This window comes from Cynocephalus volans, chromosome 10 (genome assembly GCF_027409185.1).
Source record: "Cynocephalus volans isolate mCynVol1 chromosome 10, mCynVol1.pri, whole genome shotgun sequence".
Classification (NCBI taxonomy): Eukaryota; Metazoa; Chordata; class Mammalia; order Dermoptera; family Cynocephalidae; genus Cynocephalus; species Cynocephalus volans.
Genome location: NC_084469.1, coordinates 92,186,768 through 92,214,497, shown reverse-complemented (window position 1 = coordinate 92,214,497; position 27,730 = coordinate 92,186,768). Strand labels below are relative to the sequence as shown.

The 27,730-nt window shown below is 59.2% G+C and overlaps 2 protein-coding genes across 2 annotated transcripts; both read right to left on the bottom strand.

The window, feature by feature from the left end:
- Positions 1-2,079: 2,079 nt before the first annotated feature.
- On the bottom strand, positions 2,080-10,446 carry TPGS1 (tubulin polyglutamylase complex subunit 1). Its single transcript, XM_063111389.1, has 2 exons — positions 10,115-10,446; positions 2,080-3,904 (listed from the first exon to the last, which is right to left on the bottom strand). The coding sequence occupies exons 1-2, from the start codon at positions 10,423-10,425 to the stop codon at positions 3,367-3,369; spliced, it is 849 nt and encodes a 282-aa protein (XP_062967459.1). The 5' UTR covers positions 10,426-10,446; the 3' UTR covers positions 2,080-3,366.
- Positions 10,447-11,755: 1,309 nt separating this feature from the next.
- MADCAM1 (mucosal vascular addressin cell adhesion molecule 1) lies at positions 11,756-14,926 on the bottom strand. The gene is made up of 4 exons (XM_063108917.1): positions 14,857-14,926; positions 14,345-14,617; positions 13,845-14,168; positions 11,756-11,877 (listed from the first exon to the last, which is right to left on the bottom strand). Exons 1-4 carry the CDS (start codon positions 14,924-14,926, stop codon positions 11,756-11,758), a joined length of 789 nt encoding a protein of 262 aa, XP_062964987.1.
- Positions 14,927-27,730: the final 12,804 nt, after the last annotated feature.

The following is a 27,730-nucleotide window of genomic DNA, read 5'->3' as shown; positions in this document are numbered from 1 at the left end:
ATCTGGGGTCTCAGTGTCCTCACAAGGTCCTCATAAGACGAGGGCCAGAGTCAGAAAGAGACTGAAAGATGGTGCACTGCTGGCTTTGCTGATGTAGGAAAGGGCCACACGCTGAGGGCTGCAGATGCTTCTAGAATCTGGGAAAGGAGGACACGGGTCCTCCCCTGGAGCCTCCAGCCCTGTCCCCGCCTCGCGTTTAGGACTTCTGACCTCCAGAACTGTGAAATAATAAATTTGTGTTGTTTAAGTCACTTAGTTTGTGATAATTTGTTATGGCAGCAACAGGGAGTACGCACATTAACTAACCTCAATGAGTTTCAGATTCTTCCTCAGGAAAATTCCTTCCTTCTTTCCTGGCCTTCCATGTGCAAATCTAGGTTCAGGGGCTACAGCAGTGAATGAAACTAGCAAAATTCCTGCCCTCAGGGACACAGGGAGAGGGGCCATAAATAAGCATATAAATGAATAAGCAATTTCTGCTAACTAACTTCTGTGGAGAAAAATACAGCAGATGAGGGGTTAGAGAGCAACGAGGAGGCAAGAAGTGTTATTTTGGGTGTTGGGGTCAGGGAGGCACCTCTCAGGTGAATTTGACCTGAGACCAGAACGGAGCATGGAAGGGAGCCGTGTGGGTCTGGAGGAACGGTGTTGCAGGGGGAGGGAACAGTGTGTGCAGAGGCCCTGAGGTGGGCACAAGGTGGGCTAGCTAGAGACCAGAGTACCTGGGGCAGAGAGAGTGAGGGACCGAGGCTAAAAGAAGCTGGGGAAGCCCTCAGCTCAGCTTTCCTGAGTGTTCACTCTGTTCACAGGCCTTGTGGTGCCAAGATGTTTCCGGAATCTGGCCCAGATCCTATCACCTCAGTCATCTGGCTCAGTGATCCCAGAAGAAGTCCCAGGGCTGCATCTCATTGGCCAGCTGGGGTCACATGCTTGCTTCTGGATCAATCACTGTGCCCAGGGGGACTGGTATGCTCTGAAAAGTCCCAGGGCTGAATCTGATTGACCATCTGGGGCACCTGCTTGTTTTTGGACTGATCACTGAGGCCAGGGGGACTGGAATGTTCTGATTGGCCAGTGTGGGCTGGCAGGGTGGTCCAGGTGGGCGAGGATGCCAGCTGGAACAGTGTGGGAAGAGCAGGCGTGATGAAGTTATGAGGTGCCATCAGCAGGATGAGGTGAAGGGCCCACCATGGGGTCGAGGGAGGCACCCAGGCCTGTTTCCATGGAGACCAGAAACTGCAGAGGAGCCCTGGGATCGGGGTGGGCTCACCAGAAGCTCTGTCTTGGATGTGGCCAGCCCCAGTAGAGACACCCAGGAGGTGTTTGGCTCCCGAGAGATGGGCCACATCAGCGCTGGGAGGCTGAGGTATGAATTTGAGAGTCTCTTGGCCACCAGGCAGTGACTGAAGCCACAGCCAGTAAGCACCAGGCAAAGAGGACTCCTGAGAGTAGGAGATGCCCCTGAGCAAGCCGGGAGGACACCTTCCACCAGAGAAGCTGAGAAAGAATCAAACCTCCCAACAGGGGCTGTGGAGGGGCCACCACGGCTGGTGGGGGTGGGGGCACGAATCTTGGGTGTTGTCGGAAGGGGGTTGCAGCGTTTGACACTGCTGTGAGGTCAAGCCAGGCCAGGCAGGACAGGTCAGCTTCCCGCAGCTGTGCCAGCAAGGGGCAAGCCAGGATCATGATGTATGGGGACTTCTGGACCCCAGACCAGATATGATGGGTATCCCTGGGTCAGTCACTCACGGGCCACCATCTACCTCAGAAGGGGGGATGGAGCCTCCTGGGCCCATGAGCCTGCTGGAAGCCCCTGTGTCCTGCATCCCTTCCTGGTCTCCAGGACAGCTCAGCACTTAAAGCCAAGCAGTCTGCTCAGCTGGGGGTCCAGGAGGACAGGGACCTCACCCATATTATGTTCCCTGCTGTTCAGCCCACAGCAGCTCAATCATTAACACTTCTGTGTGTTTCCTGTGTGGAGCACTAGAAATATAATCAGAGCAGCTGATACTTGGGGACTGGGACACTTTTCCTTCATACTCCAGTTACCCACTGCTGCGTAACAAATCACCCCACAACTTAGCAGCTTGAAACAATACAGTCATTTATTTAGCTCATGAATCTGCAAAGCAGGAGCTGCCAGGCAGGGCCCCCACCCAAGTCCCAGGGTGGGGATCCCAGGAGATGGCCAGGGGAGACCCTGTTGCCTCTTGTGACAGGGCCTAGGAAGCTGCTCGAGTCTGGGGAGGGGCAGGCTCTGCCCCTCCACCTGCTCTGAGGGGGAAGTGGCAGAAGGCGTGAAAATAGCTCTGTGGCTGTTTTTGGAAAGAGTTCCCCACAATTCACTCACTGCCCACCCTGTGCCAAGCTCAGTGCTGGGAAACAGGGACGAGGGCATCTCTGACATCATCATCGAGTTCATAAAAAAATTTTAAAATTCCGTTCTCCTGGGAGCTCACTCAATCAGAACAGGGTTAGCCATAAGTCCCACTTAACAGTGGGAGACTGAGGCCAGGAGCATGAAGTCACCTGCCAGCAGTCCTCCTAGCTGGGAATCTGATTGCAGATTTTTCTTTCTGCTCCCTGTAGAATTCTCCATCCAAGTATTCCTGTTCCTGGTGGTGGGATGCCAAGGGGGTGCTTGGTAAATATTCATTGGCTGAAGCGCACAGATGTGTGTGGGTTCCAAATGGACCTAGGGTGGGTGGTGGGAGGCAGACTAGGGTGTGCATTCTGGGGCAGCCTCTTGCTGGCAGTGAGACCGTCACCTGCCTGGGCCTCGATTTCCCCATCTGCCAAATGAGGTTGTAATTTACTTTCCTCGTAGGGCAGTGGTGAGAATCAAATAAGATGCTGCAGTTGCTTAAAAGCCTTGGAGCTGTCATCGATGCCACTACCATCTGTCCAGCTGACCTCTTCGTTTGACAGCTGGGGAAACCAAGGCCTAGGGAGGAACTACTTGGGGAGGGCAGAGCTAGGGTCCTGCATTCCCGAGGGGCTGGCCCCACCCTCAGCAGGACCTTGCTGGGTGTCCCAGGCCCTCTGTGCCCACAAAACCAAGCCCTAGGGGCCTGGCGCTCCTGGGGCGCAGTAATTACGAGGCTGATCAAAGACGGGGGCTGGGGAGTGGCGCGTGGGCACAAACACCAGGGTCAGCCTGGGTGACAGACTTTATTACTCTGGGGCCGGGGGCCTGTGTGGGTGGAGGAGAGGCCGGCAGGAGGCAGCCAGGGTGTGCGGGGAGGGGGTCCCCTTCCTGGGAGCCCAGCCTCCTCCCTAGGGGGCCGGGGGTGTTGTTCCAGGTCCTCGTCTGGGCGTGGGGACACCCCAGTCCTGGCTGTGATCCACGTCCCACCCCGGGTCTGCTCAGCCCACCGGCTTGACCTTGGCGATGAAGAGGGCAGCGGCCTTCCCCAGGAACTCGTCGCGCGTCATGGGCACACAGGGCCGCCTTCCCGCCGCGGCGCGCTGCATGGCCAGGGCCAGCCCGTCGGGCCCCAGGCGCGAGCCGGCCTCCAGGTAGCGGGCGGGCGCGTTGGCACTGTCGCCGGCCTGCAAGGCGCCCTCCAGGCTGTCCAGCGCAGCCTGGGCCACGCGGCGGTCGGCTGCGGCCAGGGCCGGCTCCTCCAGCAGCTGGAAGAGGGCACCAGCCCGCGCCACGAACTCCAGCAGCACGAAGCAGGTAAGCATGCCGGCGCGGAACACGTCCAGCGGCACCGCCTCGTGGTCGCGGCACTGGATCTTGCGCAGCAGCGGTGCCACCACCTCCTCAGGGGCCTCGCCGTCCCTGCAGATGCGCTTGAGCAGCTCGCTGTAGGTGCGCCCGTCCAGCCCTGGCTGCTTCTTGCGCCCGCTGGCGCTCAGGCACTCATAGGCCACGCTGACATTGTTGTTGAAGGCTGTCCTGTGGGGGGACAGGGGCGTTGGGACAGCCCAGCACTGCCTGGCTGCCCTCGGCCCCCCACCCACCCCTCAGCCACTCTCTCCCTCTGCTGCAGCCACACGGGCCTCTTCACTGCTCCTCCAACACGCCAGGGCATGCTGGCCTCAGAGCCTTTGCACAGGCTCCACCTGGATGCCTTCCCCAGATCTTCCCAGGGCTCCTCTACTCCTGGTCTTTGCTCAAGTGCCACCTGCCCTGACTCCCTAACTCTCCGTTTTCTTGCTAGCAGTTAGCACTGCCTGACTTGCTGTATGACCTGTTAGGTTCATGTCTCTGCCACCATCCTGTCAGCCCCAGAGCGCAGGGGGTTAACTTGCTGGTCACTGTTACAGCTCTAGTGCCTACAACACTGCCTGGTACCCAGCAGTACTCAATAAATGTCTGCTGGATCAACCAATAGGCATGTTCAGGCATCTGCCCATGGGACTCTCCAGTTGCTCTCAAATGACACTGCACTCACTGAAAACATTTACCATCTGGCCTTTTACAGAAAAAGTCTGTTGGCCCTGCTGCTGGCTCGGCGGTGGGTATGATTGCTTGCCCCTGACAAGGAACCTGGCCCTACTACATGCCATGCAGTGCTGTGATCTGAGTGCAGAGGCAGAGCTCCTTCTGGTGGAGGGCGCCAGGGGCGGCAGGAGTGCCCCGCGGTTAGCATGCAGGCAGACCACCCCTCAGTGGATCAACATCGCAGTGCTTGGCCCTCGGCAGGCCCTTGGGGAATGCCAGCATGACTTGTGGCCTGTTGTTACTTCTACTACAACATATGGGGAAACTGAGGCTCAGGGCCATCTAATGGTCTGACCAGGAATCCTAGAGAGGAAGAGGCAGATCCTAGGTTCACATGGCAGATCCACCCTTTCCTTGTGTGTGACTGGGACACACTGCCTCCCCTTTCTATGGCCTGGTGGGGTGTGCTATGGGTGCTCAGAAAATACTGGCTCGGTAAATGACGGCCAGCATGCCGCAGGTGCTCGGCAAATGCTGGCCAGCATGCAGTAGGTGCTCGGCAAATGCTGGCCAGCATGCAGTAGGTGCTCGGTAAATGCTGGCCAGCATGCAGTAGGTGCTCGGTAAATGCTGGCCAGCATGCAGTGAGTGCCTGGTAAATGCTGGCCAGCATGCAGTAGGTGCTCGGCAAATGCTGGCCAGCATGCAGTAGGTGCTCGGCAAATGCTGGCCAGCATGCAGTGAGTGCTCTGTAAATGCTGGCCAGCATGCAGTGAGTGCCCGGTAAATGCTGGCCAGCATGCAGTGAGTGCCCGGTAAATGCTGGCCAGCATGCAGTGAGTGCCCGGTAAATGCTGGCCAGCATGCAGTAGGTGCTCGGCAAATGCTGGCCAGCATGCAGTGAGTGCCCGGTAAATGCTGGCCAGCATTCAGCAGGTGCCTGGTAAATGCTGGCCAGTGCACAGTGGGTGCTCGAAGAACACTGGCCACTCTGCTCATCACTGCTGATTAGTAAGGGCTTAGGGATAGATGTGCCATCCCAAAGAGATCACAGGTCAAAACCCCGTGACAGAGGAGGAAACCGAGGCCCAGAGGTGGGAGGGCAGGGCCTGGGGCTCAATTCTCACCCTGTTGGCTATCAATTCCTTTTTCCTTCCCATTTCCTGGCCCTTGTGATTTGTTGGCAGCTTTACAGCTGGTGAGGTTGTCCCTGTAAAGGCTGATGGCAGTGCCTCGTGCAGTGTTGGCACTCAATAATGCTCGCGCCCATTGCTGCCAACTCTACTGTGCACCTTGCCTCATTGCAACCCTTTGCAGGAGCTGGGATTGTTAGTTCCCCTCACTGGGAAAGGCTGTTTGGGGAGCTCCATGTGTATATGCAGCTGCTAGGAGAGCCTGTGTCCATTACCTACTGCCACAGAACAAACCGCCCTCAGCCCAGTGGCCCAGGGACATAACCCACATCCCATGTCACAGTTTCTGAGTGTTGGGAGCTTGGTGGCACTTGGCTGGGTGATTCTGGCTCAGGGTCCCTCATGAGGCTGCAGTCAAGCTGTGAGCTGTGCTACGGAGCCTCCCACGCTGGCGAGGAGGTGCTGGCTCGTGGTTGGGGTCCTCAGTTCCTCCCCACAGCATGGCTGGCTCCTGAGCTAATGATCCAACGGAGATCAAGGACACCACGCTGCATTTGTGGCCTGTCTTTGGGAGCCATGCTCCGTCACCTCTGACATTGCTTGATGTGGTAGGGGGCCGCCCTGGGGCACGAGTCCCAGGAGGCGAGGCTGTGGGGGCACCCTGGGGCTGGCCTCTGCAGTGCTGTGCCACAGGCTCTTCAGCTCTCCTCCTCCTGCACACTCTGCCCCTTTGAGGTTAGGCTGAACCACGGGCTTGCTGCCACTGACGTGTGAGCACAGGCGTGTGGCCCACTTCTGATGGACACTTTTCTTTTCTTTTCTTTTAGGTTGCTGGCCAGTGCAGGCGTTGAACCCTGAAGCCTGGTATTATCAGCACCATGCTTCAACAGACTGAGCCAACCAGCCAGCCCTTGATCGGCATTTTTCTAAGAGCCAGGGTGCTGTTCCCCAGGTCCATGCTCTGCTGCTGTGATCACGTAAGCTCGAGAGCCCCCCTGCCGACCCCTGTGGTATGAGTGGGAAAAGATCTCTGCTTGTGATAAAGCCCCTGAGGTTTTGGGTGTTTGTTACTGGTGTGCAATGCAGCCGCTCCTGACAGTTGTCATTCAAGATTCACCCAACTCTGAGCCCTGACGCCTCCCTCTGCCAGGGGCCCCCTGTCCACCCAGCCATTCTCTCACACGAATCTGCTCTTGTCTGGAGGTGGTAGCCAACGGGGCAGAAATCTGGGCACCGTTGGTTCCCCAAGTGTCCACTGAATGCCATCTGCATGCAGGGCTCTGTGCCTGGCCTGGCCTGAGTGCTGCCTGCTGCCTCCTGGCTGTGAGGCCTTGGCAAGTCGCCACTGCTGTCTGATCCCTGCCCCTCAGTATTCTTGCGGGACGGAAGAATAGAGTGTGTGCCAGGTACCCACAACAGAGCCCGGCATGTGGGAGGGGCCCATCGTGCTTCTCATTAGCTATGACCAGGTGCTATTTACCACACACTCCCCACCTCGTGGGGCAAGAAGACACTCTAAGCGGTGGTTATGGCCCAGCAAGGTCACAGTAGTGACAAGGGATTGGGAGCACAGGAAGGTGACACTCTGCTTCCTAGTGGCCTCATATATGCTCTCCTAGGGGTTCCTCGGCAGGTTCCAGCTGAATCATGTCTGGACTCAGGCAGGCCTGGGCTGGAATCTTAGCTCTGTTGAGTGACTCTGGGCTCTGGGCCTCAGTTTCCCTGTGTGCAAAATGGGGACTGGGCACTTAGGGGGGCTCCATTGGTGTCCACTCCTACATGCAGACGTTTGTAAAGCATGTGAACGTTTGTTAAATAAATAAGAAATATATTTATGGAATGTCTCCAGAAAGAGACATGGAGGACTTAACTTTTCACCTTAGTGTTTCTCAACTGGTGGTGGTACTAGGGGGCAATGTTGCCCCCAGAGACTGGGCCATGTCTGGGGACATTTGTGGTTGTCACGACTGGGGGGAGCTCCTGGCATGGAGTGGGTGGAGGCCAGGGATGCTGCTCAGCACCTGCAGTGCCCAGGATGGCCTCCCACAGACAGTGATTGGGGCTGAGGAAGCCTGGCCTGGACCTGCTGGTGCTTTGTGCATTTCCTGGTGGTGACCCGCACAGGGACAGACTCAGCTCCTGTCCCTGCTGTCACTACTATCAGGAACATGGCAGTTAAGAAGGAGGCCTCGGGGCTGTACCCTCTGGGTCTGATTCTGGCTCTGCCCTTTGGTGGCTGTGTGGCCTTCAGTTCGTCAGCCCATCACTCCACGTCTATGTTTGTACTCCAGGGGTCTTGGAGGCCAGCAGGGAGGTGTCCGGATGGGGATGCCACAGCTGCCACCGCTAGCCCTGGTGGCCAGTGCTTTCTGTTTCTCAAGAGACACCAGCGGAGGGGATGTGGGGTGATTTCTCCCCAAATCTGATGTGCTGACGGTGCTCTCAAGAACAGCCCTGGGTGGCTTGCTCAGCCCCTCAGCATCAAGGGTACAACGTGCAGCCATGCATGGGGGTGAAGCTGCCTGGCACTAGGCTTCTGCTCCTGACGCATCAGGTCACGTTAGGGCTCCGGATTGTTCTGTGAGCACAGAGTCAGGTGCTACCAACAAAGAGCCTGTCTTCCCAATTCACTGGTGGCTGTGGCCTGGGAGCCCAGGTGAGCCCAGGTGCCTAGACTTGCCCTGCTTATGCCTCCTGGGTCCCTGCTATTCTGGACTGCCTACAGCCTGCAGCTTCAACACCCCTGTCCTGGGGTGGCTAGTGCCCCCCAAATCCATGTCCATCCAGAACCTCAGAATGTAAACTTATTTGGAAACAGAGTCTTTACAGTTGTAAGGAGTTAAGATGATATCATACTGGAGTGGGGTACAATCCAATGACTGGTGTCCTTATAAGATAAGACAGAGGAGAAGCCACGTGAAGACAGGGGCAGAGATGGAAGGGATGTGGCCACAAGCCAAGGAGCCCCAGAAGCTAGGAAAGGCAGGAAGGACCCTCCCCTAGAGCTTTCGGACGGAGTGCGGCCCTGCCCACACCTTGATTTCAGACCTCTGGTCTCCAGAACTGGGAGACCATAAATTCCTGTGGTTTTAAGCCAAGTCTGAGGTAATTTGTTACAGCAGCCTTAGGATATTGGTATAAATATACTCGTCTGTGATGCCGATGGGGTGAGTGGCTTGTATAGTGCCAACCTGAACAACTGTCCATGGTGACCCTGCCACTGACTACTTCCTTCCTAGAAGATTCTCTTCTGGAGGCCCCCAGATGCCGCTTCCTCCTGGTTCTCTCCGTCTCTGGCCTTGCCTACCTGTCCTTTTTTTGTGGGCTCCCCATGGCTGAGGCTCCTCAGAGTGGGGTCCTGAGCTTCTCTCCAGAAGGCTTCATGACCCCTCCCAGTTTACAAACTCCTGTTCCAGTCTCACGTCTCAGTTGCAGACCCTTCTATCTACCTTCCTCCCAGCCCCCTGACTTTGCAATCCCCAAGTGGCTCTGGCAACATCCCCCAAACCAGTGACCTCTTTTCTTCATAGATAGCCCCACACACTGCACTCTGGCCTGGCCCTAGCAAATCCACCAGCCGGGCCTTCAGAGCCATAATCTCTCCTCTTCCCAGGTGCCCACCGTAGGGTGTCCCCTCGTCCCACAGGCACCCACTGCTCCCTTATCTGGCTATCAACTTGGACATTTGGCCTTCCCCCCGCCTCTCCCCCAGCTTCTCTGGGACTCTCTGGGGAGGGCAGCCCTGGCTGGGCCTGGAAGCACCAGGAGCTCAGGCCCCATAGACAGCCTTAGCTCCCCCCGGGATCAGGCTGAAACTGCGCCCTCCTCTCCCCTGCCCCTCCCAACCCCTCCCGGGTTCTCTTGGGTGCATCCCCTTATAAGAGTAAAATCTCCACACAAATGCTTGCCTCAGGCTCTGCTTCTGGGGACCCCCCAAGACACCAGCCCCCCCACATCCAGCCAATCACCCCTTCTGTTGGATGCAAATCAAACAGCTTCTCCCCAATCCACGCTGATGCTGACGTTCACTCAACACAACATATTCGACCACCTTCCGCGGGCTCAGAACTGTCCCCAGCGCAGAGCATCCCCTAAACCCCAGCATGCTCTAGCCACCCCTCCAGCCTCCCTTTCCCACTGTGGGCTCTAAATTAGCCTGAAGGCCGGTGCACGCGCTGGGGGGCCTCCGGAACACCCCTGCTGGGCCCAGGTGACCGGCTCGCGCTGTCTTCACGGCCCAGCCCTGCAAACCCACGACTGCTACCCAGCAGCTGGGAGCGAGGGCTTGCTCGCTACCTTGGGACAAGTCCTCTCGGAGCTCCATGATTTACAAAATCATGGGCTGCGAGGGGAGCTCAGCACCTGCGAAAAGCATCCCCAAAGACGAAACGGGCCAGGCCCAGCGGGAGACCCCAAACCCTTCCGGTCCCGGTCCTCCCCGTGCGGGAGTCTTCGCGGACTACACCTCCCAGCACGCCCCGCGGCCGCGCGCCGGAGAAGGGGGCAGGCGGCCTTGCGGGGCACGTTGGGAGTCGTAGTCCGGCCGCCGCCCCCCCCCCCCCCCCGCCCGCCCGGCCCCCGCCCGCACCTCTGAGAGTGGTGAGCCAGGCGCAGGTGCCACAGCGCGCGGCCCAGGCGCTGCTGCTGCAGCAGGAGCTGGCCCGGGGGCTCCCCGGCGCCGCCGTTCGCGGGCGAGCGCAGGCCTACGTTCTCGAAGTAGTGCGCCAGGAAGGCGATGGGCTCCTCGGGCCGCGCCTCCAGCACCTTCAGCAACGCCGCGCGCAGCATCTCCGTCACGCCGACCTGCCGCAAGAAGTCCTCCTCGCTGTCGGCCGCCGCCGCCGCTGCCCGGGACGCTGCCGGGGCCACGGCCTGCCGCCGCTTCTCCACTGCCGCCATCTCCGCTGAGGGCAGCGGGACCGGAAGCGGCGCCCTGCTTCGTAGCGCGCTGGCGCCCGGGAAAGCCATTTTTGTTAAGGGCAGGGGTCTCCTCAGGGAGACCGCGGGAAGTACCAGGCGCACGGCGTCCTTTTCCCTAGGTCCTCATGGGCACTCTCCCCTGGTTTCTCTCTTTATGTGTACAGATCGGCCCTCCTGATTTCGGCCCGGAACATCAATTTTGCCAGATTCCAAAATGGCTACCCAGGAAGGGCTCGGTTTCTGGCATGAAGCCGGATTGCTTGCCATCTTGGTAGCGGGCGAGTACTTCATCAGCATGGTCCCCTAGCAACCAGTCTCCGTGGTTACCATAGAAGCCGAACTCAGCGGTGCCGCCGCCCCCCCCCCCCCCCCCCCCCGACCCTCTTCGGATGTTCGTCTCGGAGCCTGTGCGCTCGGGTCGCGCTCCGCCGGGCCCTCCCCTGCCACCCGCCCCCCCCCCGGCGGGGCTCAGGTCTTCTGGGGACCCTCCCTGGCTCCCGGCGGGACGCGTTCGCAGCGCGCCGTGCCAGGCTGTTACCCGTCTTTACCACCAGAGGGAGCACTCGAACACCGCATCCTCCAGTGCTCTAAACTCTCCCATAGCTCCCAGGTGCCCGCAGCCCGAAGTCCCCGCTCTCCAGACACGTGTCTTCAGCCCTTCCTCGGCTGACATTTCCAGCCGCTCTCCCGCCCCCTCCACCCACCCCAGCCCCCAGCCACTCCAACAGGCATGCAATTCCCCTTAATAAACCACCCCCCCATCTTTGCCCACCATACCCCTGCCCCCGCAATACTTTCCCCACTTCTTTTGGGGATTTCTAGTTAATCGTTAAGCTCCTCCCCCAGGGTAACGCACAGCGCTGTGTTCCCCGTCCCCTCTCCCCAACGGAGCTCGTGTCCCCCGCCCTGACCCCTGCCCTGGCCAGGTGGGGCTTGGGGTTCGTCCAGCGCAGGGGTAGTTAGAGCTGCGCAGAGGGTTTCAGCGTCCTAGGACCACGACAGGAATCACCAACAGTCAGACCAAATGCTCTTTATTTTCCAGCCCTGGATCCTTGGGGGGTGGGCTCCCCAGGAGCCCCACTGAGGGGAGGGACAGCCAGCTGGGGAACTCAGACGTGCTGACCACCAGGGCAAGGGGCCCCTGGTCAGCCCTCATGCTATCCAGATCCCTGCAAACGTCCACCGGTCACAACTGAGTGGCAGGAAAGGCAGGCAGGCCATTCAGGAGGGGCTGCGTCCCATCCCCCTTAATCGGGCCCAGGCTGACACGAGGATAGGAGCCTCGGGAGCTGGCGGGTGGGTGCGGTCCTCAGCCCTGGGACTGGCAGCGTTTCTGCAGGTGATAGGCCAGGAACACGAGGAGGAGCAGCCCCAGAGCCAAGCTGCTCGCCCACAGAGCTGCGGGCAGCTGGACGGCCACAGGGCTGGGTGCTGGGAAGCGGAGGACAAGCCCGTCAGGAGCCCACAGGGCCTGCGCCTTGCAGGCCTCAGGAAGGGAGAAGCCCAGCAGGGTCTACAGGGCACTTCCAAATGTACTGAGCTCCCCAAAATTTTACAAAGGCCTTTACAGCGAATCTTTTGAAATAGGACCTGATAGTTTAGAAGTGGGCCGCCCGATGGATTACATGTGGAAATGAGAACGTTTGGCATATACAGGACTCAGCAACACGAATTATCACACTTATTTGAAATGACCTAGGCGGCTGCCTGTTCTATTTCTGTTTCTATTTCCCAGGCTGTTCTAGTTCTTAAAGCTCAGGATTTAAACAGTGCTTTGAAATCCACATGGCCCCTGAAACTTACAAAGGACACAGTCAGGGAAGCCCGCTGGACAGATGAGGAAACTGAGGCTGGGCAGGGCAACTTCTTGTCTAAAGTTTTCATCCAAGAAATCTCCCTCCCAGCCCTTCCCCAACCCCTTTCCAGGCGCTAGAACTCACTGCTTTTGGGAACCACTCCTCTCCACATGGGCCCAGCCTGGTGGATCTCAGGCCAGCAAGTCCTGGTGGAGCCGGGACTCCTGGTGCCGTGCGTGGTGTCCTGTTGGGGGCTGGTCTCCAGGGAGGTGGTGGCAGGGGGCTCCGAGGAGGTGGTGACGGGGGAGTCTGGGGAGGTCGTGACAGGGGGCTCCGGGGAGGTCTGGCTGGGCAGGACTGGAAACAGTGGTCATTTTTTTCTCCCTGATACCCCAGGCCCGCCTCTCCTGCCTCAGTATCCCCATCTGGACCATGAGGTTGCACCATAACCTCTCCAAGCCCCTTCCCTAGACCACCAGGCGAATCACAGGGCATCACAGTGGGTGGCATCAGGATCTGGGTCGTCCCGGCCCCCCACTCACTGGCACCACCCTAGCCAGCTTCTAAGTCTCCATGTGCCTCAGTTTCCTCAACTGTAAAAAGGCTGCCATGAAGAGTGAACGTTGGTAAGCCCCCACTTTTACCATTATGGGATGTGGAAGGTGGAGGGAGGGGAGGAGGTGCTTGGAGGTTTCCTGCCCTTGGTGGCAGACTGAAGTCCACGAGTGTATTTGCACGTTCTGTTATAAAATATCCTTCAGATCCGACTCGCCTCTCTCCCCTCAGTCCCCTGGGAGCTCTTTGCTCCAAATTCACAATCCCGAGCTCATTAACATGCTGTGTGGGAGAATGATCCGGGCCTTCTTTAATGAGAGAAGCTGCCAGGGGCTTCGCCACGTGAGCAGGGCTTTCCCGGATGCCGGTTAAATCAGGACCATCTGACACGAGTTGAGCGCCGATTGTGCGCCAGGCCCTGGGTTAAGTGCCTTCATTTATTTGTTCGTTCAGTGGGTGTTTACTAAGCACCTACTATGTGTCGGGCACTGTTCCAGCTACAGCTGTGAACACAGCACAGATTCCTATTCAGGAAGCCAACAGTGGGGGAGACAGAAAATGGGAAAAACGGAGAACGTGCGGGGTGTCAGATGTTGGTGAAAGGTGTCAAGACACATAAGACAGGAGAAAGGAAAGGCTCACATGCGTGTGTACACATGGAGGGGCGGGGGGTTGACTGTGGAGACGGTCAGAGGAGCCTCCCCGGGCAGATTGTGCAGGGTCCTGTAGCCTCGGGGAGGACCTGAGCTTCTGCCCCAAGGAAGGTGGGAGCCATCAAGGGCTGTGGGCAGAGCAAGGTGGGACCATGGGGCCTGGCACAGGTAGGTGCTCAGTAAATATCTGTGGAGTTAATAAGTATTGCTCTGGCTGCCACAGGGGAGCAGCCCAACGGGGACACAGTGGTGCAGCCCAAAGTGACATGGCAGGTGGGGGTTGCAGCCTGGATGCCAGGAGTGCCCAAATCCCGTTCACCGCTGGGCACTGCCTGTCGAGGCTCATGCGCAGGCGGGAGTCACTGTGCCAACCCTGGGGGACCCACGGACTCACTGGGAATGGCCTGGCGGTGGGTCAGCTCCAAGTGGGGCAGCCTCATGGTGGCCTGACAGTGGAGGGCGGGTGGGGCAGGCGTCCCCAAGCGGGGCAGCAGCCAGCGCTCCGTCACACGGTACAGCACATCCTCGTCCTCTTGGGGCTCCTCATCTTCCTGCCGGCTCAGGACCTGGACCCCCTCCAGCTCCCGGCCCCACAGGAGCAGGGAGAAGGACAGGGCGTCAGGGCCTGCAGGCGTGACGTTGTGGGCGGTGCAGGCCACCTCCTGGTCCCACCCAGGCACCAGGGCTGCCGGGGACACGGTCAGTTGGTCCGGGAAGGCTGTGGATGGCGGTGGGGACCGAGGGCTGAGCCCGGGGGTCAGGGCTGAACCCGGTGGAGGGGATCAGAGCCCTGGAGGGGGCACGGGGCTGGGGATGAGTAGGGACTGCTGGTGAATTGGGGGGGACACCCAACGGTCACATTCGAGGGCCACTCAGGGGGACCGGGGGCCTCACCGTACACCAGGAGCCGCACGGTCCGCTGGAAGGTGACGTTCCCGCAGGAGCCCACACACACGCGGGTCCCAGCAGCCGCCAGCGAGGCGTTGTGCACGGTGAGCACGCTGCTGCCCGCGCCCGTCTGCACCGCGCCCAGGCTGGTGTCTAGGCCGCGCCACCGCACCGAGGCGACCCCGCGGCCCGCACAGGCCAGGCTGCAGGTGAACCGCGGTGACGTACCCACGGCCACGGCCACCTCGGGCTCCGGGGGCTCCAGCTGGAGGGGCTGGCCTGCGGGTGCGATGCGGCGGCTCTCAGCCCACCCCTGCCCGAGCGCCTGGCCCCCCAGTCCCCGGCCCCTTCCAGCCCCCTGCTGTCCCCTGTCCCAGCCCCCTCCCCTTACAGTCCCCTGCTGTCCCCTGTCCCAGTGCCTGGCCCCTTCCAGCCCCCTGCTGTCCCCTGTCCCAGCCCCCCCTTCCCTACACTCTCCGAGCCCTGCTCCTTTCTGGGACCCCAGCTCCTGCCCCTGCCCTGCTCACCACGGCCAGGCTGCAGGAGACCCAGGGACAGGGCCAGCAGGAGGGCCAGGCCCTGTGCCATGTCGTCCCCGCAGTCCCGTGGCCTGTGGGGGACACGTCTTAAGTAGTGGCGCCCCGGGCTCCTTCCCACTGCCCAGTGACCCTGCTCCTCCGCCCCCTCCTCCAGCTGCTCCCCGGGGGTTTCCCGAGGGGCTTTCCCAGCCTGACCCCCGACCCTGGAGGCGGCACAGAGACAGGGGCTGGGAGTCAAAGACCGGGTGGGGACCCCGGGGCCGAGGCCAGAACAGAAGGGGCGGAAGGTCTGGGTTGGCTCCAGGCCTCGTTCAGGGATGGGAAGAGCAGCAGAAAGAGGGTGACAGCCCAGGTCAAGTGGATGGAAACGGGACGAAGCTGGTGGCGGGGAGGGGGCGGTCTTGGCCTTGGTTCCCGGGGCCCAGGTCACGGGCGGGGGTGGCAGAGAGCAGTGCCGTCCTGCCCTGGTGCTGCAGGGCAGGGGTCTCCTGGGGCAGGGGTCCACTTGGGGTGAGGATCTACTGGGGACGATGGTGTTCTGGGCTGGGGGTGTCCTGGGGGTCTGGCAAAGGTCTCTGGGGATGGAGGTTCCCTGGGGCTGGGGTCTCCCTGGGGTGAGGGCCTCTGGGCCTCCAGGCCCAGCTGGGAAAGTCACCCCATCTCTGAGCTTGACTCCCTACCTCCCAGGCCGGATGGGAGCCTGGGAGCCCCAGGTGGGCAGGTGGGGGGCTGCCTCGGTTCCCTGTTCCACACAAAGACTCAAGTGTGGGGCTCACGAGAGGGGGTAGGAGGGGGCCAGGCCCCCTCTCCTCGCTGCCATCAGCTCCTGTCTCAAGCAACCTTGGAGCCTTTCTGGTCCCCTCATCTATTTCATTTTCTCCAGGCGTCTTGTCCTGAAGCCCTCCGTGGGCCCTGTAGCTGCAGTCAGGTGACATCTGTGTCTCCCCTACCTGGGGAGGGTGAGCTTATCTGCTGTGGCCCCCACCATGACCCTGGACCACGCACAGCAGAGAGAAAAGGAGGGAGCAGTCCTAGTTTAGCCTTTCCTGGCCTCAGGGTGTGGCCTATCTGTGCCTTTCCCTGACTGGGGAATAAAAGAAGGGGCCACAGGCTGTGCTGTGTTTAAGCGTTGCCAGTCTGTCTTCTCAGGGACAGAAACAGGCTGAGAGCTGAGGAGGGAAACTGAGGCCCAGAGAGGGGTCTGTGTCAGGTCCTGGGGAGATGAGGGCCCAGGTGCATGAACTCACCATCGTCCTAAGTCCCATTCCCCCTCCCCCCTGGTGCCGGGAAGGGCCTCACAGGAAGGTCGGCCTCAAGGTGCGGCTCTGTAGGCCGGAGGCACAGGCCCTTCCAGGGAAGCTGGCCCTTAACCCGGGTGGAGGTCACTGGGCCTGGTGAATGGGCGGCTTCCCAGCCCTTGACTTCACTTCCTGCCAGCCTCAAAGCTGCCCAGGGTGGGTGGGGAGGGGCCACTGGGCGCCAGGGTGAGGCCCCTTGCAAGGCATGGCCCTGGCTCTCCTGGGCCCTGTGTCCCCCCACTGCCCTGTCCCTGCTGGCTTCTTCCAGGTGCTCCTCCTAAACACTCCCCTGTGTCACAACAACTCTTCCCGTTCAGAGACGCAGGAGGGACAGGAGGGCTGAACAGGCAAAGACGTTCTGGGTGGAGGAAACAGCATGTGCAAAGGGCCTGAGGCAGGAAGGGGGGGAGAGACAAAGAGACACAAAGAGATAGAGAGACACAGAGACAGAGATGAAGAGAGACAGAAACAGAGAGAGACTGAGAAACACAAAGAGATAGAGAGACAGAGAGACAGAGACAGAGAGCAGCAGAGATGGGATGAGTCCTGGAGGGCTCTGGCTGGACCCTGGGGGTAGGGCATGCGGAGCCCAAGACCCCCAGTGTCCCTGGTGTCCTCGCCCAAAGCAAGACCAAGCCCCAGGAGGGACGGCACCTGGGACATCCCTTTTGTCCTTGGGAGTCTGAGCCTGGCTTCCTGTAGCCCACCCTGGGTACTGGCCCCTTCCCGGCATCGTCCCACCCTGCAGGAAGTCCTCAGCAGCCAGCAGGAAAGCCTCCTTCCCTCCAGGGTCCCAGCCCTGCCCCATCCTGGCCTCCGGTTGGTAAGAAAATAATCTAAGTGATTCATTTTCAGAAATGACTTATCCGAGGGTGTTTTATTGAGATGGTCATTAGTTACTAGCCCCATTGTTTTCTCCATTTCCGGGAGTTTCTCCCTTCACAGGGCTTAAGCGGGCCTTTTTCACGGGCTTGTCCCGAGCCCCCAGAAAAAGGAATTCCTTGCGAGGGGGTAATAAATCTTAGGCGTCATTCGGGAAGATTGTGCATCCTGTGGTCTCAGCCAATGAGGGCAGGGGAGAGACTGGCACAGTAGGGAATAAATTGCTCCATGTAACCGTTCCCTGTGTGCCTGCCCTTCAGACACCCGAGCCTCACAGGCCGTAATTAAAGTCTTGCTTCACCGTACCTTGTGTCTCCGTGTCCATCCTTTGGCATTGGATGGGTGAGGGCACTGCTCACATGGTCCACGGAGGAACGTTCCAGATGTCAGTGTTGCTCTAATTGGGGAGGGAGCTGTCCAAGGCCTGAGCGCACCCCGGGGCCTGGAAGACCCTTCCCAACCCCCTGGGCAGCACCCTCCCTCTCACCCACCAGGGAACTGTGGGGTCCTCAGGGCTCTGTTTTTGGGGTGCACAGGAGCCCAGTGAGAGTAGGGCCAGGTCACCAGGGGCCTCTGTTGGGTCCTGCGCAGACTTGGTATGTCAGCCCCCACCTGGGTCCTAAGGAAGGTGGGGGGAGGAACAGGCTGCAGGAGGAAGTGGCTGTTTAGTAAATGTTGTGTGTGGGGGCCCTGCCATTGGAACACCCCGACAGGCCACCCCCACCTGCACAGAACGTTCTAGAGCAGGGAGGGCTGGGGACACTCCAGCTGCCACCACACTGGGCCGGACACCACTGCCCCTCCCACTTGGCCTTGCTGATCCCCAAAACCTCCTTGGCCAAAGGAGCATAGTGGAGGTACAGCCAGGGCCCCAGTGGGAGCCCCGTGACACAGGGCCAGCCATGTAGCTGCTCAAGGCATGTCAGAGCAGACGCATGACCATGCCAGCCCTGGCCCCTGTCTGTGAAGGAGAGAGGGGCAAGGCTGCAGGGACGTGAGAAGTGTCCTGGGAGACGCGGCATTGAGGGCTGACATCTGGGTTTCAGGTGGACGTGCCCAGCTCCAGGGAAGCCCTGCTGGGGACAGGTCTGGCTCTGGCATCCGTTCGGGGAGAAGGGTCCGCGTGGCGTTGGCCCCTCTCTGCAGCTGGCTTGGGATGGGGTGGGTTGGGCTGCAGGGACCTGGTGAAGGTGCTGGGCAGAGGGCCCAGGCTGGGTAAGCCTAGGGAGCTGGACATCCCTGCAGCCATCGCCAGGTGTGGTGGTCTCCGTGGCAGTCCCCCCTGACCTGGATGGGAGAAACGGGGGGGGGGTCTCAGGTGACCCTGGAGCAGAAAGCATATGGTGGTGAGAGCTGGTCTTGGGCTGCTGGCTCTGCCTTGGGGGGTCGGGCCTGAGCAGGATGGGCCTGGGATGCACAGATCACAGGTGGGCTCACCCCCTGGCTAGGGGCATCTGAGCAGGACCTGGAGGAGCTGGGCCAGAATCCCACCCTGACCACTGGATGGACTGGCCATGACCCCTGACTTTAGGCCTCCTGGCGACAGGCTCGTGTCGCTAGATGCCCTCCAGTCTGGGTCCTTGAGGAGCCCTTGTGGGCACTGGGCACAGGCCAGGTGGTCATGCTGGGAACGAAGAGCGCCACTGTGTGCGAGATGAGGGGAGGGAGGGCAGCCGTGCTGCAGGGAGAGCGGGCGACCATGGCAGTCCTGACAGCTCTGTCCAGAGTCCCTGCCTGGTGCACAGGCTGCAGATGACAGTGACCATGCCCTGCACTACACCTGCAATGGCCCCTGCAGTGCTCCCCAGCCCAGGGCAGGGGCCCAACGGGCTCAGACTGACTCGAAGGTGTGTGTGTGGGGGCTCAGGGGCACCCCTCACCATCCACCCAACCAGTCTGCTGCAGAGGGGACAGACACCAGCTGGAATGGCCAAATGAAGCAGGTTGAGCACAGCAAGTGCTGGCGAGGATGTGGGGGGTTGGAAGCATCACCCACGGCTGGTGGGAGCGGGAGACAGAGCAGCCACTGGGGGAGGCAGGCTGGCGGTTCCTCCAAATCTAAACACAGAGTTACCAGGTGACACCCTGATTCCACTCCTAGGTGCACACCCAAGAGAAATGAAAGCCCACGTCACGCAGAGACTTGTAGATGGGTGTCCACAGCGGCTTTATCTGCAACAGCTGAGACCTGGAAACCACCAGATGTCCCTCAACAGGTAAATGGACAAACTGTGGCACATGTCAATACAAGGGAAAACTTCAGGAATAAAAAGGCAACGGACTGTTTATACACGCAACAACATGGGTGGATCTCAATACAATGTGACTCGATTTACATAAAATCCTGGAAAATACAAAAGAACCCAGAGACGGATGGGTGGCCACCCGGGGACAGCGGAGGCTGGGAGGGATTTCCCTGGGGCAGGAAGGGACCGGGACAGGCTTGTCGGGTGCACGTATGTCTCAGCTCATGAGCTTCAAGCATGTGCAGTTGACGGCATGTCGGTCTTACCTCTGTAAAGTTAAAAAGTTTAGAGGTCAAAGTTTAGAGGTCAGGAAGATGAGGAGGAACCAGCACAGAAGCTAGAACAAGGTGTCAAGTGATGTGATGTTCCAGAAAGCAGAGGGGACAGGCTGCTCCTGCGGAAGGTGCCAACCTAATCTGGGGGAGGCAGCGACCTGCCCAAGGTCATCTCGGTCCCTGGACCCTCTGTCTCAGGCCCTCCTTGGGGGGACCCTTCCCTGGAGGCAGCTCATCTCAGGCTGTGGTCCGTGACCAGCTTTGCACCAGGGCTGGGCACTTAGGGCTCTGGGTCTCTGTGCCACCGTCAGAGACAGGGATTAAAAATCATGACTCAGGAGCCGACCACCGCAAGCCTTGTGGCATGGGCACCTTGTGATGGGTGGGGGACCTGCTCTGACCTCAGCGTGCTCCCTGCCTTCCGGGGTAAAGCACCCCTGAAGGGCTGCTTCCGAGAGAGGCCCGGCCAGGAACCTCGCAGGCCTCTCCCCGCAGGGGGCTGGGGTCTCAAGTTCACGGTCACACGCAGTCCCCGCCAGGGGAAGACATGGCACACACTCACCTCCCTTCCTTCGACTCCTGCATCTGTCTGTCTGTGGTGAAACATTCATAACAAAACTCACCATTGGAAAGCGCACCACTCAGCAGCGCTAAGCACAGCCACGCTGTTGTGCGGCCGTCACCACCGTCTGTCTCCACGGCTCTTCATCCCCCCAAACTGAAACTCTGTCCCCATTGAACAGCAGCCTCGGGCCACCTCTGATCTACTCTCCATCCCGTGGATCTGCCCCTTCCAGGAACCTGGCAGAGTGGAACCACGCGTTACTTTTAGGGGACATGATGTCCCTCACCACGCGGCTCGGCGTCCTCATGGGCAGAGTGTGAGAAAAGGTGGCAGGGCTGGAGCCATGGTGGGTGGTGCCGAGGGATAGGCTGTGGCACTAGCTCCCACCCACCCCCCAAAAGAGGAAGAGGGGACCCCTTCACTGAGAGCAGGGATCCCAGAACATAGCCAAAACCCTCCTGGGGAAACTGAGGCACAGAGAGGGGAACAGCTCCTTCTCTGTCTATCCCTGTTGCCTCAGGTTGAAACCGTTTTCTTCCCCCCCTTGAGCAGCTGATCCGCCTGAATGCCGCCTCCTCCAGGGAGCCCTCCCACCGCACAGGGAGAACTGAGTCAGTCCCTCAGCAACGTGGCTCCTGAGCATGGCGGTCAGTGGTGCTGCCTCGTGGTCTAGTGCCTGGCATGGGGCTCGTCTGCTGAACGGACGTGGCTGCCCACCGAGACTCACTCGGCTTCCAATCTTCAGGACCTCACACCACCCAGCTCGTGGGCTCCCCCGTGCTTCCTGGTCCCGGGAACGCGCCTCCCCGAGGGCTCGCCCTGGATGCGCTTCGACCTCCTCTGCACCTCAAAGACCTCCCCGGCTGCCCTGTGTGGAGGACGTGCCCACGCCCTGCTCTGCAGCCCTGCCTGAGAGAAGTACCAGGAGGGCAGGGCTTTGTCTGCCTAGGTCAGGGCTCCTGACTGTTGCTGACTGGGCAGAAGGGAGTCCTCGTGGCCGTGCAGCCTGGGGAGCCCCCAGGAGCCGAGTCCTCAGTCCTCTCTGGGTCCCTCTTCCTTCCTGCTTACTGCCGCCGCCTGCAGTCACGGCTGTTTTTATCCCCAGGTGGTGGGAAGCAGTTCCCAGCTCTGCCTGAGACCAGCTGGCTGAAGCTCGGCCCGCACTGCCCACTCCGCCTCAGGAGAGAAGCCTGGGCTGGGCAGGGGAGGGGACAATCCCGAATCACAACAGAAACACCGAGACCTGTGCTGTCTGGGCAGAGCCGCACATGGCCACTGACCACATGGGATGTGACTTCTCATGTACATTTCAACTGAGAAATGGGCACCTGGTTGAGTTATTGGAAAATGTGTAAGTACGTGTGGTTTGTGAATCTACATTTTTTTTGTGTGACCGGTAAGGGGATCGTAACTCTTGGCTTGGTGTTGCCCGCACCGTGCTCAGCCAGTGAGCGCACCAGCCATCCCTATATAGGATCCGAACCCGCGGCCTTGGCGCTACCAGCACCGCTGCACTCCCAGCGCCACACTCTCCCGAGTGAGCCACGGGGCCGGCCCGTGAATCTACATTTTTAACTATGACTTTAGGAAAACTTAAGACAGATGAAATATTTCCAGCAAAAACTGAGCATCTCAGTGGACATGCAAGTGTGAAATACACCCTGGAGTCTGAAGACTCTATACGAGGACAGAATAAAATGTCTTAGTGCTTATTAAATACCAGTTATGTGTTAAAATGAGAATGTTTTAGACGTACTCAGTTAAGTAAGATACATCTTCTTTTATGAGGTTTATTCCACTTTGTTTTTGCCACCCATTTCTTCTCATTTTCACGTGGCTACAGGACACGAGAGGCTCACACTGCATTTCCAGCAGACAGTGGCGCTGGCCTCCGCACAGCACCAGGCAGGGGACGGTGTTGCTGACCTGTCTCGAGTGCAGCACATGATGTTCTCTTTGGCTAGTGGCGAGCTCCCCGTGCCCGGGGTCCAGGCCCACGCTGCCGCCTCCTGGCTGGGAGGGCTCTTACCTCTGGGTAGATGGCCTCTACCGACGATTCTCTCATTCTCTACCTGACCGCAGGCTGAAACCGGGAAATCCCAGTGACACGTTCTCCCAGTGCACTCTCACCTGGGGGCCAATTCTGCAACCCAGAGGACACTTGGCAACGTCTGGAGACATCTGTGGTGGTCCCGACTCAGGGGTGCTCCTGGCATGGAGTGGGTGGAGGCCAGCGACACTGCTCGTCACCTGCAGCGCCCAGGACGCCTCAGCACAGAGAAGGGTCCAGCCGCTGTGTCCACAGAGCTGGGAATCCAGAGGCTGCAAAACACTGGTAGGGAGCAGGTGATGGAGGACATGGGACAGTCGGGTCTGCCTGACCACAAGGGAGGTCGGGGGGTCAGGGAAGTTCTCAGCCCAAGCAGTTTCAGGAGCAGTGGGCATGGGGGGCTTGGGCAGGATCAGAGACCAGCAGCCAGGGTCTGGAGAGTCTGGGGTGGGGGTCAGAGCAGGTGTTCTGCAGGGAGGGTGGGAACGGGGGTGGCAGACCCTGAGCCTGGGTATAGGGGCAGGGGTCCTGGGTGGGAACAGAGACAGGGCTTGGCATGCAAGGCTGTGTGTGGGGACCCCATGAGGTGCAGGAGGCTGTCGACTGTGATGTCTGCCAGAGCAGGGCTCAAGGCCGGAAGCTGGGGTCAGTTCTGGCATGTCCAGGTCGGGGGTCAGGGGTCCCAGCATATCCAGGTCGGGGGTCAAGGGGTCCCAGCATGTCCGGGTAGGGGTCGGGGGTCGGGGGTCCCCGGCGGTGACGTCTCCCTGGGCAGCAGGACGACGCCGACCGGGAGCCACTTCCTCCTCTGTTCGCCGTCCCGCGCTCCCGCACCCTCCGCGCCGCCGGAGGTCCTGGCCCACAAGGCAGCGCGCGCCGGCGGGGGCCTCTCTAGCGCCCGCCCCGAACTCGCTGCGGACGCGAGGGGTCCCGGGGGAGGGCCGGGAGGGCGCGGGCCTGCGGGGGTCTGCGCGGGGAGGGGGCGGCCTGACGCCCGCTGTGACCCCAGTTCGCACTGCGGGGAGCTCCGCCTGCCCCGCTGCGCTCCCCGGGCCGGGGGCTGGGGCCAGGGACAGCGGTCCGCGGCCTCCGCCCCTCGGGGCTCCGCAGCCTGGCGTGGTGGCCGGCGTCGTGTTGCTAGGGAGCTGGATCGAGTTGCTAAGGCCGGGGTCCTGTTGCTAGGCAGGGGCCTGTTGCTGGGAGCTAGACCGCGTTGCTAAGGCCGGGGTCCTGTTGCTAGGCAGGGGCCTGTTGCTACGGAGCTGGACCGCGTTGCTAAGGCCGGGGTCCTGTTGCTAGGCAGGGGCCTGTTGCTACGGAGCTGGATCGCGTTGCTAAGGCCGGGGTCCTGTTGCTAGGCAGGGGCCTGTTGCTGGGAGCTAGACCGCGTTGCTAAGGCCGGGGTCCTGTTGCTAGGCAGGGGCCTGTTGCTGGGAGCTAGACCGCGTTGCTAAGGCCGGGGTCCTGTTGCTAGGCAGGGGCCTGTTGCTACGGAGCTGGATCGCGTTGCTAAGGCCGGGGTCCTGTTGCTAGGCAGGGGCCTGTTGCTATGGAGCTAGACCGCGTTGCTAAGGCCTGGGTCCTGTTGCTAGGCAGCCGGCCTGTTGCTGGGAGGGAGCCACGTGCCAGGGGCCGGTCCTGGGATCGAGGTGTCCAGGACCAAGCGTCTCATTTAGGGGTCGGGAGCGCGTCTCTGGGGCGCCGACGTCAGGGCCACGTGAGAGGCGGTGGTTTTGTCGCGAGGGCCCTGAGGTCAGGTCTGAGAGAGGCGGCTGGGGCGTGCGTCATTCATTAGTTCAGCCAATGTTGGGTGCCTGCTGTATACGGGGAGACCCCAGGGTGCGGTGGACAGACCCCCACCCCAAGGAGCTTACGTCCATGGGGAGCGCGGGAAGAGACCACAGACCCCGAGAGGACGCACAGGCTTGCCCATGCCGAGCGTTCGGCTGTGCGGAGCACAGAGCCCCGGACTCCTGTCAAGCTACCAACGTGACACGGGCCACCTCGCAGACTCCTGCGCACCTGTCTCCAGGCGGCGCTCGCCAGCTGCAGGGAGTGACCGGCCCCAGCCCACACCTGCAGCAGCTGAGGATGCACTGGACCCGCTGGTGAAAGACACCGTGGGGAAGGGGACAGGGAAAGGCGGGACGGGGCTCGGCGGAATGGAGAAGGGACAAGTGGGAGAATGAAGGTGGAGATGGAGAGACATGAGCAAAGACTAGGGAGGGGACGGATGTGGCGACCCCCTCCCTGGGAAGGGTGCACCAGGTGGCATGCACAGTGAGCCAAAGGGGGGAAAGGCCGCACCAGGGGACCGTCACAGCCAGACAGGGGATCAAGGACCTGTTCGTACAGGCCTCTGCAGGCTGCAGTTGGGACCCTTCTCCAGCCCCCCAAGTCCTATATGCGCCCGCCCTTCTCCTGAGCCTCAGTGTCCTCCTCGGTGAAATGGGGACTTGCCTAGCATGGGCTGGGTACCGAGCAGAGCGTGAGGCTAGTCCTGTCCCCACTCTGGCCCTCACTGCCCCACATGGAGAACAGCTTTTTCTGGGATGGAGGAAGGAGGCAGGCCTGGCAGGTTCTTGGTGTCCTTGGGGAAGAACAAGGTCTCCTTGTCACAGTCCCTGTGGACACAGGGGCAGGCAGCTGCCGAGGCGCATGAGTCTGAGTCAGGGGCCAGCCGCCCCAGGGGAGGCGGGAAGTGACAGATGACGGCAGGGAGGGCAGAGCCGGAGCTGAGAAGGGGCGGTATCCCCCGCAGACACCTGGCCTCACCGGTCCTGCCGCGCCTTGTGCCAGGGACACAGAAGACCACGGGTCATCCAGGAAGCCCCGGCTCCTGAGAAGTGCCTTCCCGCCCTCGCGTTCAGCCCCCAGGTGTGTTTAGAAAAGAACGGTGGGGACTGTTGTTACAGCAGAAGCGGCAATGATAATGCCAGTTGTAACTCCTTCCTTCCTTTCCTCAGCAGATATTGTTTGTGCTCCTGTTCTGAGCAGGTGACATTCTGGACACCCAGGATCCAATGGGGATCCAGAATGTCACCTCTGCTTTAAGGAGGCTCCTGTGTTGCTCAGAGAAAAAGCCAGCGTCCTCCCTGCATGACCTGCCCTGTCCCCCCCACCATGTTTCTCCCTCTGCTGCAGCCCCACGGGTGGCCTTGGCGTGGTCCACGCCATGGCAGGATCCTAAAGGAGTCAGCTTGAGCTGCCCTCTCCGAGTTGGCAAGGCCGCAGCTACGAGCACTTGCTACAACCGTAAGGGCTCCTGCCTCGGCTTCATGGCTTTTGCCTTTTCTTTCGATATTTTGGTTAGCGTGGCAGTTCTCTGAATTCCCAAAAGATTATAAAAATAACACAAATGATTTTGCAATCATTGAACTAAAGATTCCCACAGAGGATGCGAGTAAATTGGACAATTTAAAATTGTACCCTTATGATAAATTGACCACAGCAACATATGTTCCAAAAGCACCGCTCATGACTAAATATGAGCCGCAGCCTAATGTAAGTTGGCAAACATCATTTACTGGAGATTGTATTAATGGCAAGAGAATGGTTGGCATTGATGAGAAATTATATGCTTGGTACAAATTAAGTATATGGGCACGAAACTGTAGAACCCCCTTTACTTGATGGTGTCCAGTTTTAAATAAACCATTAAGAATCAGGTGTTGGGGGCCGACCCCGTGGCGCACTTGGGAGAGTGTGGCTCTGGGAGCGCAGTAGTGCTCCCACTGCAGGTTCGGATCCTATATAGGGATGACCGGTGCGCTCGGTGCGGCCGGTCACACACACGAAAAAAGAATCAGGTGTTGGGATAAAAATATATGCTGTAAAATCATTAAACCTGCAAAATTAGATCTTAGAAAAATAAGAGAGTGTAACTGGTTTTGTGAGGGACGGTGCTGTGCTCAAGGACACTTTAACATTTAGATCAAGATTATAGGGCCACAGCGAATGCATAACCTCAAGATGTGCATGATAATGCTGCTCAGATATCCCCTGTTCTTTTTCCATATCAACAGTAGGTTCATTCCATTAGAACATAAGATCATTACACCCCCCTTAGAGTTTAAATGTTAGCATTGTTCCTTTTAGCAAATTTGTACTTACATTTAGCAATAGACATAGGTCATATGATAGTACTGTCTATCACTTTGTAACTGCAATAGTCCCACCCCGTTAATAGGGTAGATATTAACCACAGCTTGCCAACCAGAAAAGGTCACAGGTTAACTTCAAGACAATGAAGGGATGGTTTGAATTTGATAAACCTGATTCCAGGAAAAAGAAGCAGGAGTTCATCACCTAAGACATACTGACCTCTAAAAAAGCTTCCTCCCTGCTTTTTGGACTATTGATTTAAGCTTGCTGATACAATAAAAATAATACCCAAAACCCCCCTGCACAGAAAAATCTAAATAAAAGGCATTGTCTCATGCTCTACTGGGCTCCAGCTGCAACACGCTGACAGCCCGCAGAGAGAGAACGTGCATATTGATGCATTGAGGTCTCTGTGTTATTTTCGCCGACCCTCCCTCTCCCTTTTTGGGTACCCACATCTTGACTGGAGCTGGTCTCTGGCACAGCCTGGCTGTCCCTTCCACACACCAGGCACGGCCTTGCCCCAGGGTCCTGTCCACGGGCTGTGCCCTCTGCCGGGTACCCCCGACCCTTAGATCTCTGCATGGCTAGATATCCCCTGGGGATCCTCACTTCCTTCAGGTCTTTGCTGCAATTCCAGCTCCTCCTGGGTGGGGCTTTCCTGGTTGCTTTATATGAAATCCCAACTCTGTCCCTGAGATTTAACGTCCCCTTTGTCCCTGTCTCAGAATGTGCTTTATGTATTTAACTTGCTTGTCTGTCTCTCCCACCAGAGCATTGGCTCCAGCTGGGCGGGCCTCTGTGACCTTTGCTTGCTGCTGTGTCCCCAGTGCCTGGTGCATAGTAGGCACTTGTAAGACCCGTGCACCATGCACAAATCCCACACCTCAGGATGGCTCACCTCACAAAGACCACGAGCTAGAGGCTGTTGCAATAAACATGAGGTTTTATTATTCCAGCATGCTGGGGTCGCTTCGTCTCCAGGACAAAAGCGGCCCCCAGTTTACAATACAAGCACCTTTTATACGGTTTTTCCTGAACAGGTCTTTATGACAGGATGAGTTGTTGGTTATCTGTGGCGCCCTTGGATTTATGGGCAGACTTTAGCAGGCTTGCACCCTGATAGATCTAGATCTGTGGCGCCTTTAGATTTACAGGTGGGCTTTAGCAGGCTGGTACCCCCATAAGGAACAGCGCTTCTCTCAATCGTATATCTTCCCTTGGGCCAGGAGGCTCTTAGATAAGGTACTAACCAGTTCCTGGAACCGGGTGGGGGCCATTCCTTTCTTGGAATGTTTAGTGTACTTGGGCCCGCCTGCCCTTTTAGAACCTGCTTAATGGCCCCTTAGAAGCTGCTTTACATCTCAATAGCCCCTTAGAAGCTGCTTAATAGCCCCTTAGAAGCTGCTTTACTTAGAATGTCATTAGCAAGC

Bases quoted from the DNA above. Each gene is read 5' to 3' on its own strand.
- TPGS1 (XM_063111389.1), bottom strand. From the start codon at position 10,425: ATGGCGGCAGTGGAGAAGCGGCGGCAGGCCGTGGCCCCGGCAGCGTCC. The intron at 3,905-10,114 runs GTGCGGGCGGGG...GTCCCCCCACAG, and splicing joins CTGGCTCACCACTCTCAGAG to GACAGCCTTCAACAACAATG.
- MADCAM1 (XM_063108917.1), bottom strand. From the start codon at position 14,926: ATGGCACAGGGCCTGGCCCTCCTGCTGGCCCTGTCCCTGGGTCTCCTG. The intron at 14,618-14,856 runs GCAGGGGCAGGA...TCGCACCCGCAG, and splicing joins GCCTGGCCGTGGTGAGCAGG to GCCAGCCCCTCCAGCTGGAG. The intron at 11,878-13,844 runs GTGAGTCCGTGG...TCCGCTTCCCAG, and splicing joins CCACCGCCAGGCCATTCCCA to CACCCAGCCCTGTGGCCGTC.